The 15,176-nt window shown below is 37.3% G+C and overlaps 1 protein-coding gene across 4 annotated transcripts in view; it reads right to left on the reverse strand.

The window, feature by feature from the left end:
• Nucleotides 1-15,176, reverse strand: part of PRR16 (proline rich 16) — a 153,404-nt gene that overhangs the window by 55,021 nt on the left and 83,207 nt on the right. For 3 of the 4 annotated variants that reach the window (XR_003380696.2, XR_003380698.2, XR_003380695.2), the window contains exon 2: nucleotides 2,890-3,778. Coding sequence is in view for 1 of the 4 variants with exons in the window: in XM_005488433.4 (XP_005488490.1) it covers nucleotides 3,026-3,778 (753 nt within the window). In the remaining 3 variants the exon portion in view is untranslated. The remainder of the gene's footprint in view (nucleotides 1-2,889; nucleotides 3,779-15,176) is intronic. The other variant, XM_005488433.4, reaches the window with a different exon arrangement.

Below are 15,176 nucleotides of genomic sequence, written 5' to 3' on the forward strand. Positions count from 1 at the left end.
CTTTCCTATTTGCATTTGGGAAGCCTAGATCTGGACAGTTGAGATTTTAAAATAACTTAGGAAACTAAAGCCATACAGCAGACTGATGGAGCGGCAAACACTGAATTAAAGCTCTGAGTACTGCTACTGGACATTCATTTTGTTCAGGTATAAATATATTTGCAAAACACTAAATATAATCTCAGAGAATATTACATTTACATTACAAATGCAGACACATCCTGTCCAGTTAGTTTATTGCGTATTCCTCACTAAAGTGTGAAGCACACTGTTTTGCAGGTGTTCAAAAATGCTTCACATACTTTACATTCCTCATATAAAAGTAAAAAATACTGCTGGCTAAACACACTACTGCATTTGTTGCTACGCCATTTCTATTACCAGTTTCCAAACAGTGCTGCAAAATTTAATTGTTTTGCACATTTTGCAAGTTTACCTGTTTTAACCTTAATTTTATTCTGACATGTTATTAATGTGAAATTTGTACTCTGACAAAAATACCTTACAATGGGGCACAGGCCAGAGACATTATCATTAAAATATAACTGATTCAATGTTTGTATTATGATTTAACAGAGACCTTGGAACATGTTGTAGAAAGACTGGGTTGTAAAACTTTGCTGAAAAACAATGTTTTTCCATCACATTTGGAAGCTGCATTGCTGGTCAGAGATAGCACTGCATTTGAAAACTCACATCTTTTCATGGCACAGCCATATCATATGAAGATACTCAGGAGGTGTAGGGGAAGAGACAAGAAAGCACTTCTGAAGGAAAAGACAAAGTATGAGATATAAGATGTTGGGTACCTAAACTGAACATTAACTGCTGAAACTTGGATGCTGTTTAAGCTTTCCAGAGTTGATAGCTGTAACAAAACTGAAATTTACATGTACGTCAGTCCACATCCACTGAGTGAAGCATCCAGTCTGGAGGTGCTAACATGTTCACAAGACTCTGACAAGCCCAGAGGAGAAATGCAGCACTCTGCTGTCAGAGGTGAGCTCATACCAAAAAAACCAAGCCAAGTGAGGTAAGACATATGCACCACCACCCTCTAAAATTACTCAGCATTATTTTCTTTAATATTTTATGTGCAATATCATTATTGTATTTCTTGTAAACAGTAGCTTGCATAAGAATGAAAAAAAATACTAAACTAGCTCATAACGGGTGTATGATCTGTGGAGCAGTGATATTTTAAGGACAGCAGGAATTTTCTTTTTAAAAGAAAATCCTACAGGTATGCAATGTGGGTATGTCTGCACATTGTTCCAGTGATTTCAAATGCAGTTTTCAACGTATGAGCAAGGGAGGTGCTGTGGAGTTCCAGCACATGAGCAGAACCCACCTGCCATAATCCTGATCTGGGCAGCAAAGATCCTGCACAGATGCAGGATGAGTTCCTGTCTCCTGTCTCCTGCTGCAGCCTGGACTCGCTGCACTCAGCAGCAGCTCCCGTGGGATTAAGTACAGTCAAACAATACCAAATGTAAAGTGCATCATGAAAAACACATGGCAGGCATGAGGGGAAAGCATGATTAAGAATTTAGGGTGATTTCCTTTCTTTGCCTTTTATGCAGGGAACACTTCATGAGGCTTTAGACCCTGGATGTGTATTTGCACAAAATAAAATGTTTGCTTAATGCAAAGATTTACAAACAGTAGTCATCTGATGGGACTTTTGTTACAATTATCCTTATTATTTTGGTTTAAATACTAGAATACCTATACAGGAGAACACAATATCTGTTTAATTTACTAGATGTAAATAGAAATTAAAATTCAAAATTTGTTTTGTCGGATTTTTTTTCTGTTTTGCCATAAAGTAATTTTTATACTTCAGCTAAAATAAGCATTTTTTTTTTTTTAATATAGCATTTGCTGTTGGCCATTGAGACTATTTTGGTACATGTTTTGTAAATAACAGATTTTTTATCAGATTTATTCATTGACTGGATTTTTTTTAAACACTAAATCCCTGCAATTCTCTTTGTGAGAATAAAAGGATATTCTGTCATAAAATAATTAAAAACACTGAGGACTTTTTTTCAACTAGTAAGAATATTAATTGGGTTCACCATCAAAATGTGATAACATGTAAAATATCTTGTTTTGCATGTTAATGCTCCATAATTGCACAGAGCTTTTCAACTTCAAAGCTCTTTACATGAATTAAGTGGATGTCCCTGGAGGCCTTAAGCAACATTTTCTTTGCCTTCAAAAAGAAGATTTGCACCAGACAAAAGCTTTGTGAAAAACACAGAACTGGGCTTTGTTTTTCCAGCCTACTGCCACTGCACAGTGAGATACAATATCACTACCATTTTGCAGATGGAGAAAAAAGGGGAACTTAATGGGACAATCCCTGCTCATCTCAGACTCGGTACTTTACACCAGGAGCGATGCACTGAGACAGTGAGAAACAAAATGCAACTCGGTTTTCCAGAGCCACGCCAACACATATTTCAATTATTTTTTTCAATTATACTTCCCCACCAAAGACCAAGTTGCTGAGAGTCCAGTGATTACCCCCCACTGCAACCACTCCACACACAGTGAATTTGCTCAAGCACGCATGAAGAGAAAAAAAGCATTTGCTAGAATTCAGTAAGGCTGTTACCTGGTACTCCACTTGGCTTCATCAAAAGACATTTGAAAAGTCCCAAAACCCAGGAGAGAAATAGTTATTCCCTTATATCAGACTGAAACCTATCACATATCACTATGCAGTTTTTCACACTGAACTTTCTTTTCATTGTCTTTTAAACCATGTTACAAATAAGAAACTGCTACAGATGTTTACAACATCAGTGCTAAAGAATGAGTATTTTTCCAGCACCCTTTGCCAAAAGAGTAAGACCAACAAGTATTCTTCTTTGTACTTACCATGTGATTTTTATGCCACTTCACTGGACACAGGGTGTAATACACTGGGTCTTTTTATTGCTCAAGTAGAAAGTGCTCATTACCTATTTATGTTTATATATAGGAAAAAACAAAGAGTTATTACAAGGGGCATACTTCACACTGTTGTAGTGGTTGATTTCCTCAAGATGGTCTTCTGGGGTTTTGGCGCAGTTTGTGGAGGCACAGTTGCAGGTCTTGGAGGAGGAAAGCTATTACTGGGACTTATCCCCAACCCTCCATTTTCCAGAAGAAATGGAGGCAGTGGAGGTGGAGGAGGCGGCAGAGGAGGGCACTGGTGTGGCAGCTTTCCCGCAGCCCGGGCGGGCTCGCTGTGCAAGTGCACCTCTCTGTTTTTGATGTTGTAGCGAACGTCACAGTCGGGGCAGTACCCGTGGTACTGCACCTTCTCGCTGAACCGCACTCGCTCCCTGGCTCCGGCCTGGGCACACCGCTCCTTCTCCGCCCTGTGCGGCGGCATCACCACCTTCTCCAGGCCGCTGCTGGGCACACAGCACACATCTCCGTTGGGGACGCGGCCCGGCGCCGCGGGCAGGCCCCCGTTCCGCAGCAGGGTGCCATTGGTCTTGAGCGGGTTGGCCAAGGGAGGCAGCCTGGGGGGCTCATCGCACCTGACGGGCGTCAGGCGAGGCGGCGGAGGGGGCGGGTTGGGCTTGCGCAGCACGGTGAGGATGGCGGAGGGGTGCGCGGGCGGCTTGATGAGCGGCGCGCTGCCCCGCACCTTCACCTTCTCCAGGCTGGAGGCCGTTGTGCTGCTGGAGCTGCTGTTCAGGGTGTCTGTTTTGGAGCTGTCTGTCATCTCATCCTCCAGCTGCAGATCACATGTCAGTGTGTCAATCTGGTCAACCACCTGCACAATAGCCAGAGTGAGAACAGTGAGAAAAGCACACACCAGAGAAGGCACAGAAAAACTAAACCATTCTCCGCTATCTGCTTGTCTTCCCCAGAACTGAAGCATCCAGTTTTTTTGACCATTATTTCTTTTTTCTTGTCAACGTAATAAAATAATCATAATAAAAATGACGACAACAATAATGATAAGGATGGCTAGTTTGCTAGCTCATCACCTGAATACAAGAGAAATATAACTTGAAACAGTCTAGAATGAAATTTCCTTTCTTTCCCTCCAGGGTTTACTTGGTAATATCATAATGAGTGAAGTGTAATTCTTCAGCATTATGCTTTGCCTTCCGGTGCAGGGGGAGACAAAATTGTTCAGCTTTAGCTTCTACATGACAGCTTCTGAACCCAAAAATTCTGCAGAGCATCTTTTAACTCTGACCTTTCAAACACTCCAGATTTAAATTGCATTCTCTGCACAGGTGATATTATATGTGTAGAATCATATGTTTGATACACAGTTTTCTGACATTTTTTTTTAACATAAAAGAGACTATGAGAAACAAAATCTCTTTTGTGTTATCTCCCTTTATGAGCATTTTCCATAAGATCTGAAATCCTCCAAAAAAATCCTGAAATAGCATTTGCTGAAAGAGAAAATGTTGCTTGGTTTTCACTCACAAGTATTTAAGAACTCATGCACTTTATTTAAAGTTTTCCTCTACATCTCAGAATTCTGGTTTTAGATTCTACATTGCTAGATCTTTTCTAGTCTTCAAGAATCCCTTTTCTACTGATTTTTAGGTATGGCATGAAACCAACGGTGCGTTTACTAGGAGCCTTCCCTGCAAAATGCATTTAACTCAGTACCCAGTTGAACAACTGTAGTTATGAGCTACACATAACTACAACAGATACCACAGGCAGTAGCACTGGGACACATTTAAAAACTGATTTCTGTCCTTCACAGCCTCCCAGGGTGTACCTAAAGTAATCAGTAGCTGAAATGTTGCTAACTAACTCTGGTGCATGAATAAAAACCTGTGCCGTTGCTTTGGGTCCTTCTGGGAGACCTGTGTTGTTCTGGAGGAGGCAACCCAATACATCTGAAATGAAAAACCAGATGTGGCCATTGTGCCACAGAAACTTTCATTTCTATTTCCTGCTTTCAATAATTTGGTGCTGATACTACTAATTTCAAACTATTTTTAGGCATATGAGCCACATAATAACTGCAAAAAACATGAAAGCCACTACTGAAGGCAGTGATTCTTTATTCAGTCAGATCAGTCCCCCACTTATGTGTCCAGAAGTAAAAGGTAAATAATAAAAGCAAAACCACCATAAAATGAAAAAGCACTCCAGCTTTCACTGCTCATACTGTAAGCTGAGTTGCGTAATACAAAATTCATAAAAATTCATATGCCTCAATTCAGTTTAGTGGTCTCCTTCTCCTAAAACCAGCAAACATGCAAATAAGCATCATTCAGAGAGCTTTCAAGCATCTTTGAAAAAACTTTACAATAATTTTTCTCTAAAAGTGTTTCAAACAACTAATTTATTCAATATTCTAAGTCAAGTATCATGTTACATTTAAATTTCTATTTTTTCTCAAAAAAAAAAAAAAAAGAAAAAAAGAGAAAATATATACCCTTAAACTGGAGACATTAAATCCTTGAAATATTAAGGATTAAAAAAATTATTCTACAAGTTTAAATCTACAGTTCTACAGTTCTACAGTTGAACTCTAGTAGCTGCCAGATCCCACACATCCCCTCCAGGGCATGGCATATAAGAACTCAGGAAAATTTCAGAATAAAGGTAGACAAATCCCATCTGTACCAAAATTCATTCCAAGAATGACAGCTTACAAGTGAAAGAACTCTTATTATCACCTTCCATTACATAAGCAAAATAAGGCAGAGAGAATTTCTCAGAAGGAAACAGGAACAAAGAAAAAAAAAGTCAAGTTCTGGGCAGTAAGCCTGAAATTTAAACATCCCTCTGGATGGATTTGTGTAAATATAAGGGTCTGCCTATATATATATAAATATCCTACTGCATCCTATCATCTTTTCTTAAATTACAACAATGATAGAATGGATTGATGCAACATAAACCAAAGAAATTCCTTGGCAGGCTAAGAAACAGAAAAATTATGCATAGCAGAGCAAAAAATTTTCTCAAGAGTAACAGGAAAGTCTGTTTATGAACTACCCTTCAAGTTAATGACTACAGAGTTTATCTCATGCCTTCTAGGCAAATGTGTAGTACACATCAAAATTTTTTTTGTCACTTATCCGTTTGTAGAACATAAATCCAGCATGAAATGGCTCTGACACAACAACACAGTTTATCTGTCTAGATTCATTCCCACCACTATTTGTGAGTCTGTGTGCTATTCCTTTCTTCTGCTTTTTTGTCCCAGAAGGTAAAATTCAAATAAGATGAAAAAGCAACACGAGAACTCATGACTAACACAGAGAAACTGTTGTAGTTAAAAAAAAAAACAACCCCTTGTTTCACAGTGCATCCTCTATGGAAGTAAGAGAGACAATGTTAATTAAAAAAAAAAAAAAAAAAAAAGATAAAAAGAAAAGATGCTCTAGTTGTGCAGAAATGTGTCCATTCTTTCATTTCTGAATAAAACAGGACTTGATTCACATGCACAAATATTGGAGATACCTAATTATATAGTTCAAGGAGCCCCTTAGCCTTTAACTGGATTTGAGCTGTGCAGATATGCCCACTTCTACCCTGCCAGCAGTATCCTGAGGCTTCAAGCTTTGTAGAATCCAATGTGACACTCCTGAATGAACCAGGACATCAGTCTATTCTTATCTCATCTAAGATACCTAATTATCTTAGCAATATTAGGTACCCAGAGTTGGATTTCTCTGCCAAAATACAAGATTACACCCTTAGCAACATGCATTTGGACTCAGAAATTCTGTGCTGCAACTAACAGAGCATGGAGAATTAACCAGTAAAATCAAGTTCAGGTAAAAAGGAAAAAAATCTATTCAACACCAAATAACAACAAAAAAAAAAAAAACCAAAATCCCCACTGAAGTTGCAAACCATTTGCAATGCAAAGACATTTTACAGTTAACCCAATCCTCAGTGTTACCAAATTTTTATATAAAGTTGCTTAAAACTACAGAGCTAGCATAACATATTGCTTTTCCACTGAGGTCAAATTGCAGTTCCTGTTTAAAAGAACTTCAGAATCTAGTCCAAGAAAAAGTCTTGTGATTATTAAAAGCAGCCTGTTCTGACCTAATATTTCCATTGTTTGAGCTGTACTTGTAAGTTTTGTCTAGTTTTTAGCTCCCCTGTTGAAGGCCTTTTGCGGGCAAATGTCCTGACTTCATTATACCAATACTCAAAACTCTGTATTTCTCACAAGATGCCAGGATCTCATTCCAAGAATCTAACTTGTAATCATAAGACTAAAACAAGACACAGAAAGTAACATGTACTTCTTGCTTGTATTAATAAACTTCTCAGAAAATTAGTCACAAACACTTTTTTTCACTGCTTCTTTGTGTGATTATCTAATATACATCCAAAGTACATTTATGGAGAGTTTTGCTGTCTCCTTACAATAAATGCTTCACTAGGTTTGTTTTACCTCCTATTTAAGGAAGGTCCCAATGTTCAGTGAATATAGAATCGACTGTCTGCCCTCAATCCACCACATACAATTGTTGAGCTTTTTTTGCAACACTTAAATAAAAAAGCAAATTGCTTTTCAGGAAGGAAATTAATATACATTTAAAGATTCATGATTTTTAAAGTTCACAGAAGTAAAAAGGTGTCATATTTCTTAAGATGTTCACCCATTAGCCTTTTTAAAATGTTTTTCAAAGATTCACATGGATTTACAAACTAGATTTCTTTTTTTTTTCTTTTTTTTTCCTTACTTGCTTCTGTACAGGCTAGTGGCTCTCAAAAAAGCTGCATAAACAAGATGGAACTTAGGTGATATTACTTCTGAGATGGAATAGGTATAATTCATGTAGTATTCTTTCGTACTACACCATAGCTATGTGCAGCTACGAGATTTAAAAGTTTGCTGAAGCTTACCAGAAAATCAATAGTAGTGGACAGATGCTGAATTTGATTTTAAATCAACCAAAATCAAATCATGTTATGAGACTAGTTCTTGTTCAGAGGTAAAATAATTTTGTGGTGAAATGAAAAAATTGGGGGACAAAATAAATGGAATAAAATATATTTTCTTTTTTTATTTTTAAAGCAATCCCAAAAACTTGCAAAGTTTGACAAAGACAAATATTGCACCTTTTGTGCAAAACTTAGCTACCTGACAAGCCACAAAAATAAATATGTAATTAAGAATAAGAGCAATCAGCTCTACCATGAAGAGACTGCTCTTGCTTTAAGTAAAGGACTGGGAAATATGCTATATCAGCAGCTCTAACATCTCATGATTGCACCTCTCATCCCACAAAAACTGTTCACTCGCTACAATTAGTACCAGAATCTTCTAGAAAAACTGTCAAACTATGTATATTCCCATCACTTTATCTTATGATTTCCTGTACAGTTATTAGACCTTTGCTGACAAAAATGAAGTTCAATATATACAGGGAACATGAGATTAGCCCAGCTGGTCAGATCATGCTGCTAATAATGCCAGGGTTCTGGCTTTGATCTCTGCATGGACCATCCACTTCAGAGTTGGCTTTGATGATTCTTGTGGGTCCCTTCCAACTCAGAATATTCTGTGATTAGGTCTGTAATATCTAAGGACACAAACAAAGCTTCTTCCTTATTAAGCGCCTGTAAATTCCAAATTACCCCAGAGTTAAAAATGAATGAAACACAGGTCCCTGTTAACAGTGAGAACCAATATCTCCCTTTACAGTTTAAGCTGCATAACAGCAAAATAATAATGTTTTCTCTGGTGCTTGCATTTCAGCTTCCATCCATGCTCATATTTTTTGTATTTTCCTGCAGCAAACTTCTCTGCATTGCTACCTGTCCCTTTCGCTACCCCCAATCCCCAGAGAATACAGCTTCCAGGTCAACAAGAAAAAGAACCAAAATTAGACTAGAAACAAGTGTATAATGTCATGTAAGCTAAAAAATTGCCAAAAGAATGCAAAAGAAAAGCTGTATCAGGAGAGACAAGTGGTCTACTTAGTACAATATTGTGAAAAATTACAAAAAGCAAGTGCTCAGGACAGAACACTAGAAAAGTCACACAGAAATATTTGTGTAGAACCTTATTCCATTCTCAATTTCTCACCCAAGAACTTCCTAGCTGATGTTGTATTATGCAGATCTTGGCATATGTATCTACAGTGAGCATGTGAACATGCCTATATCTGGTAGAACCTGTGCCAACTTTTGGCATCTGCCCAAGTATCCTCCAGTTACCCACCTTCACTACACGGAAATGCCACCTACACCTCTTCCTGCTTGAGATAAAAACCAGATGCTTTTATAGACAAAGAGCTTAATGAACTTGCATAAACTCAAGCTGTAGCTGTTTTGTGAAACTACAGCTACAGAATCTCTCTCAGTCTTGCAACTGGGCTGTGGGTTGGTTTTTTTGTTCATTTTTACAATGTATCCATCAGCATATTCGCATATGAAGCTGTATTAATAAGTAATGCCTGTTTATGCTAAAACCCTGTAACAAAGCACTGGGGATTAATTCAGTATTTGAGCAAATACAAACTTCCTTGCAGATTAGTTCAGCTTTCTCTTACAGGAGTATGTCAGCAGCTTAGTCACTCATACTGCAGTAGCTCGAAAGGGCAAGGCTGGTGTGAAGCCCTTGGATGTTAGAGCATCCAAGAGATCAACCCTATCCTAACCAAAGTTACAGACATCAAGTCTTTGCCACCACAAAGTTTTGGGCAAAGACTACATTAGTAACATCAGCAAACTAGAATTATGCTTTAGAATAACACATTGTCACAGATACCCTAGGCTGGACAGGGTCTCGAAGATAATCTAATTCCATCTAATTCCAACCCCCTGCCCATGAGCGGAACACCTTCCACTAGATCAGTCTGCTAAAAGCCTCATCCAACATGGCCTGGAACACTGTCAGGAAGCGGGCAACCCCAGGTTCCCTGGGACGCCTGTTCCAGCGCCTCACCACCCTTGCAGAAATGGATTTCTTCCTGAGATCTAATCTAAACCTACTCCCTTTCAGTTTGAAGCCATTTCTTTTGTATTATCACGACATGCCTTGGCAAAAAGCCTCTCTCCATCCCTCTTCTGACACTGGAATGCTGCAGCGGGGTCATGCCACAGCCTTCCCTTCCCTTCCCCACACTGAACAATCCCAGTTCTCTCAGCTGTTCCTCACAGGAGAGGTGCTTCATCCCTCTCACCCCCTGAGTGGCTCTGGATTTGCTCCAGTAGATCAATGTCCTTTCTATACTGGGGACCAAAGAGCTGGACGCAGTACATTCCATCTTAGGCTCTGTAAATAAATGAAATTCAAAATGCCTATTTTTCAGTGACAGCTATTACTCAACTGTTCCCTTACATTCTGAAATAGACTGAACACCAAGTTAGGTTGGAAATAAACATGTAAGTGAAAATTTATGACTATGTTGGGCTCCTGAGAATCTAAAATGGCCATGAAAATCATGATTCTGAATTAGCAGTTCAGGGAAAGGAAACTAGGAAGCCCACATTCAAAATATTTTTTTTTTTTAAAAGTCTTTTCTTCCATGACAAAATAATAAGGAAAAAAAAAAAAGAAAAGAAATTACAGCAAGCTGCTCCTCATGTTCCCATTTAAGAATTTGACATAGCCGTGGCAATTTTCCTGTGAACACTTTTGGATGAAATCTCATAGGGATGTTGTTTGGAAGAACAGAGACATGAAGGCAGATATGCAGCATGTATTCATGATGAATAGTACAATTACAATTCTTGTCACACACAGAAGAAGCCTGATAAAACTATGATAAACAAACAGAACCCTGAGAAAATAAAGTAAAAACAAACAAAAAGTCCTTCTGAAAAAAGCAAGTTCAAATAATATTTTTAACAAAAAATAGCCATTCTAAAATATTAATCGGAACAAGTCAGCTTTGATTCAGTCTCATTCATTTTTAATGGCAACAGAATTTCACACTTCCAGTGAAATACTGGAAATGAGTGACATACTCACATCATCTCATATCTGGAAATATAGGAAATTTATAGGAAAATTATTTTTAATTTCACTAAAAATAAAGCAGAATAAATCTGTTGTGTCACACCTGGATCATCACAGAATGATGACACTTGTCTTAACTCTGGCAAGAAGTGCAATGATTTCACGTGTAGCTCGTTAGCAAGGCTGAAAGACAAACTGCAGCTCAGGCTCGGCACTGCGCAAGCACAGCAAACCAGTTCACAGAGCTGGAAAAGCAAGCACAATGCATGTCTCCATGGGCAGCAGTGCTAACCAGCCAGCCGAGTTAACCCAGAGCTACCCTGGACTCTCTTCAAAAGCAGATTGTGAGAGCAGCAAGCAGGGCTGGTACAGCTTGTCCTGAACACTGAAAAAATACTCAGGACTAGGAAATTAAAAAAAAGCTTTTAAGTACTAAACAAATGAATTAATGAAGCCTGCCTTATAAAATATAAGAAAATTTGATTTCACGACTCACAAAGAAAACCGGAACTTAGTGGGAAATCAGCAATTTTTCCTCTACTGTAATTGACTGATGTCAATTATACTCCTTTCTTTTTCTTACTCTTCAAATTTAGATTTGACATGGTAGATGCAGCCTGCATGATTATTTAAAAAGAATATCCAAATTTTATCATAATATTATTAGATAAGAAAAAAAAAAGATGAAGCTGGGCATATCCAATATACATCTGAGAGATAATTTTGCCTACAATTCTTTTAAATTCATTGGCACAAAGAAGGAAATTCAAAAGACAAATTGCTAATCAGAATTCTATGCTTAAATATGCATGTAATAAAAGTAAAAGGTCTTCCCTGTAGAAAACTTTTGGGAATTAATATTAAATCCTTGTTTATATGTTTCAGTTATACGCCTTGCAGCTTACTACTGCTTTTCTTTCTCAAAATGTAACAAAATTGAAGATACCTGCATGTTGACAAAAACCGAGGAATGGTTAATCTTTGCATTCTCATTATTGCTAATGTTTTCTGAATAAACATGTTGTAAACCAGCTGTAAATGCAATAGCACAAAACCTTAGAGATTTTACTCCCTACATAACAATCTTTGACATAAATGGCCATTCACAACGACTACAAATACAGTGATTTGCTTAATTAGAAATCATATTAATTTAAATGAATGCTAAATATTTGTCCAAGCTCTTAACTATTAAGGTAAACAGAATGTAGGAGTTCCTAAAAGTATGTTAATTAATGCTAACCATGGCAACTGTGGAGACTAGAAGTTCCTTTGTAGGACTAGAAAAATCACATATTTTCATAAATACTTTCCTAGGTACACTTTTCAAATACATTAATAACAGCTATTGTTAAAAAAACAAACAAACAACCTTGTAACATTATAGCTCTGAATTAAATATTTAGCACACCCAAAATAAACTTGCTGAGAAGCTGATAAAACAATTCCACTGCAATTCTTTTGTTAATGCCTGTCTTAAGAACTGGGTGTATTTCTCTGATTTTAAATAAACCAGCTCACTATGCAGAGTATTAATTGGCATCCTTCCTTTTCCTCTGACCCTCTAAAATAGGCTCCAGAAATAAATGTTTATCATCCTTTTGTACTAAAACAAAAAAACCCTGTTCTCCAAGGACAGCCAATATGTCTTTTCTGAGACCACATGTTAGGCTGTTGGACATTATGACTTAAAGGATTTTATTAGTAAAATACTCCTTTGAGTCTAGATGGCATCCATATTTTAGTATTTCAGCACCATTTAGGTTACAGCTCCAAAGTTACATTTAAACCCAAATGAAATGTGCAAGAAATTTATATTAACCTGGAAGTACTTACTCCTGTTGGACAGTTTTTAAAATACAATTTCAACACAGATGAACAGAACTAGAGGATTAAATACAAAATTATAGCAAATTTTAGATGAAATGACAGCATTCTCTGCTTTTTATACTCAAAAAAAATGGAAAGCTGCTAATGCAATAGACCTGCTTTCAGACACACCTGCAATACTCTTTCTGTTGATAAATCCTATCCTTGAAAGATGTGCTGTTCATGCAACAGGTTGAACTATCTGCCAGGATGAAAACAATGCTATAGGTAAAGATGATTATTATTAGAAAGTTTGCATCTTTTTCTGCTGGGAGGTCTCAAGTGCACAAGCTCCCACCTCGCCCCCACCCTGCTGGTGAGCTGCACATAACAACAGGAAATAAGAGTACTACAGACATTTTTCCAAGAATGAGACAGCACAAAACATTTTGCAATAGTGACCCTATTGAAAGCTTCTTGGAAATCAATCTGATCTTTTCCATCTGGATGTACTGGGCAAAACACGTCACAGGATACAGCCCATGGTAAGTGTACACCACTAATAAATAAAAGTAATAAATCAGCAAACTGTGTTAACAGAGAAAGTAACTGCTATGAACCATAAAGCTTTAAAATTAATGTTTGCTTAAATGACCTCAGCTCACAGTGTATCACAATATATTTTAGTAATTTAATTAAAATAATATTTTATTTTAATATTTAAGAATACAATTTTTTTCAGATTCCTTTCAATAAAATGCTACATGGGCACCTGAGAAGTATATACAAAAACAGTTTTATTTCATTTTTTATTCTATATATTAAACTTTTGTCTGTTTATTAGACATCTAAAACTGAACCCTTCAAGTGATTATGACTAACGTATTTCAGACAGTGTAAGCAAACTGTAGCTAAGTATTTTTAAATAAATAATTAACTGATTTAACAATAATTGTACACTCATATTATCATAATAGGATCATTGCCAAGAGAGCTGTTTAACAAAATTCAAAGCAAACAATGTAATATTACGTGTTTACACAGATGGTCAGTTGTTTTACAGTTAAAGCTGAATGTGATCAAAGTCACTTATTTCAAAGAAAGCTATCTATCTGCCTTCCAGTCCAAAAAGAAATTAATAAATTGGGAATGCATGAGAAGCATGAGAAGCAAAGGTAAAGAAGCAGAATTTTCAGCTAATGTTTGAATGTTTGCAATGATATACAGTGCCCGCTCCAAAAAAAAAAAAAATCCCAGGAAATCTCTAGCTCAGGTATTTCCAGCAGATTTGATGGAGATAATCATTTGAGTGGGGCAAAAAACAAGACTGCAGATGTTTTTTCAAGCTAAGACTATTAAATTTTTGTCCCTGTAAGACCATTAGCTCATTTTTTTGGCACAAGTACCTGCTGCTCCAATTCTGCTTCTTGTTGCAGATCAGCTAGCTAATAACACACAGAAACAGAAAGTTTTCTTTGCTTTTACTCTGCTTTTTCTTCTGCTTTTGCATATTCCACAAAACTGCTGGGCTTATTTGGCTGTAACATTGCATTCCCAGCAATATTAAAACTGAACTATTAAAAGAGAATTTCGGCATCCCACAAGGTACATGGTGCAGTACTCAGGACCACAACACTGTGTTTTTACTGCAGGTGGTCCAGTCCCTCTTCTGTGTACTCAGTCCAGATGCTTCTGCATCTGTGGCATAGGTTTCCTTTGGATAAAGTTAGTTTTGCTGTTTTTAATACAAAAGAGAGGCATGACTTTCAGAGGTATAAATGACAGGTGGAAGGTGAAATTCTGGAGACGTCTGTTTTCCTAGGTAAGTCAATAATTGCCTTACAGAAGTAAACTACAGTAGTAGAATACATTGTGCAGGGAGTAGAAAACAGATTTGGAAAACACAGTGGTAAGCTGGGTGGGGGAGTAACTGTCTGCCTCAGCCATGCAAATTACAAACTGCAGTCAAGATTCAGTACAGCTACCACAAATTTCCAACAAAGATAAAGTCAAAATGATTCACTCCTTTAAAAGACTTGTTGATGTTTAGCCTTTGAAGCCTGGTTTTGCTTTTTGGCTTTCGTGAAAAGAGTTTTCAGTTGAGCGAGCATCTTACTAAAAATTATATGGAATATTTAATTTAAATTTATATATTTCATAAATTATTTCTATAGTGATTTTGGCTATATATGGAAAATCTGATCCAAACCTCAAGACAAGAGGGAAAAAAACCCCTGTCTTATTTGCTGTACCTTCCTTTCACAATGTCTTCTGGGGTTTACAAGACAGGAATACTTTTTTCTTCCTCTCCCTTTCCCTCTCCCCCCTCTCTCCCTTTCTTCTTCCTTTCCCCCTCTCTCTTCCCTCCTCCCCTCATTCCCCCCATATATCAGAAATTCTGCTCAGGTCAATGGCACAATGCCTCAACTACTAAAGCATTTCTTTC

The sequence above is a fragment of the Zonotrichia albicollis genome, chromosome Z (assembly GCF_047830755.1).
Source record: "Zonotrichia albicollis isolate bZonAlb1 chromosome Z, bZonAlb1.hap1, whole genome shotgun sequence".
Classification (NCBI taxonomy): Eukaryota; Metazoa; Chordata; class Aves; order Passeriformes; family Passerellidae; genus Zonotrichia; species Zonotrichia albicollis.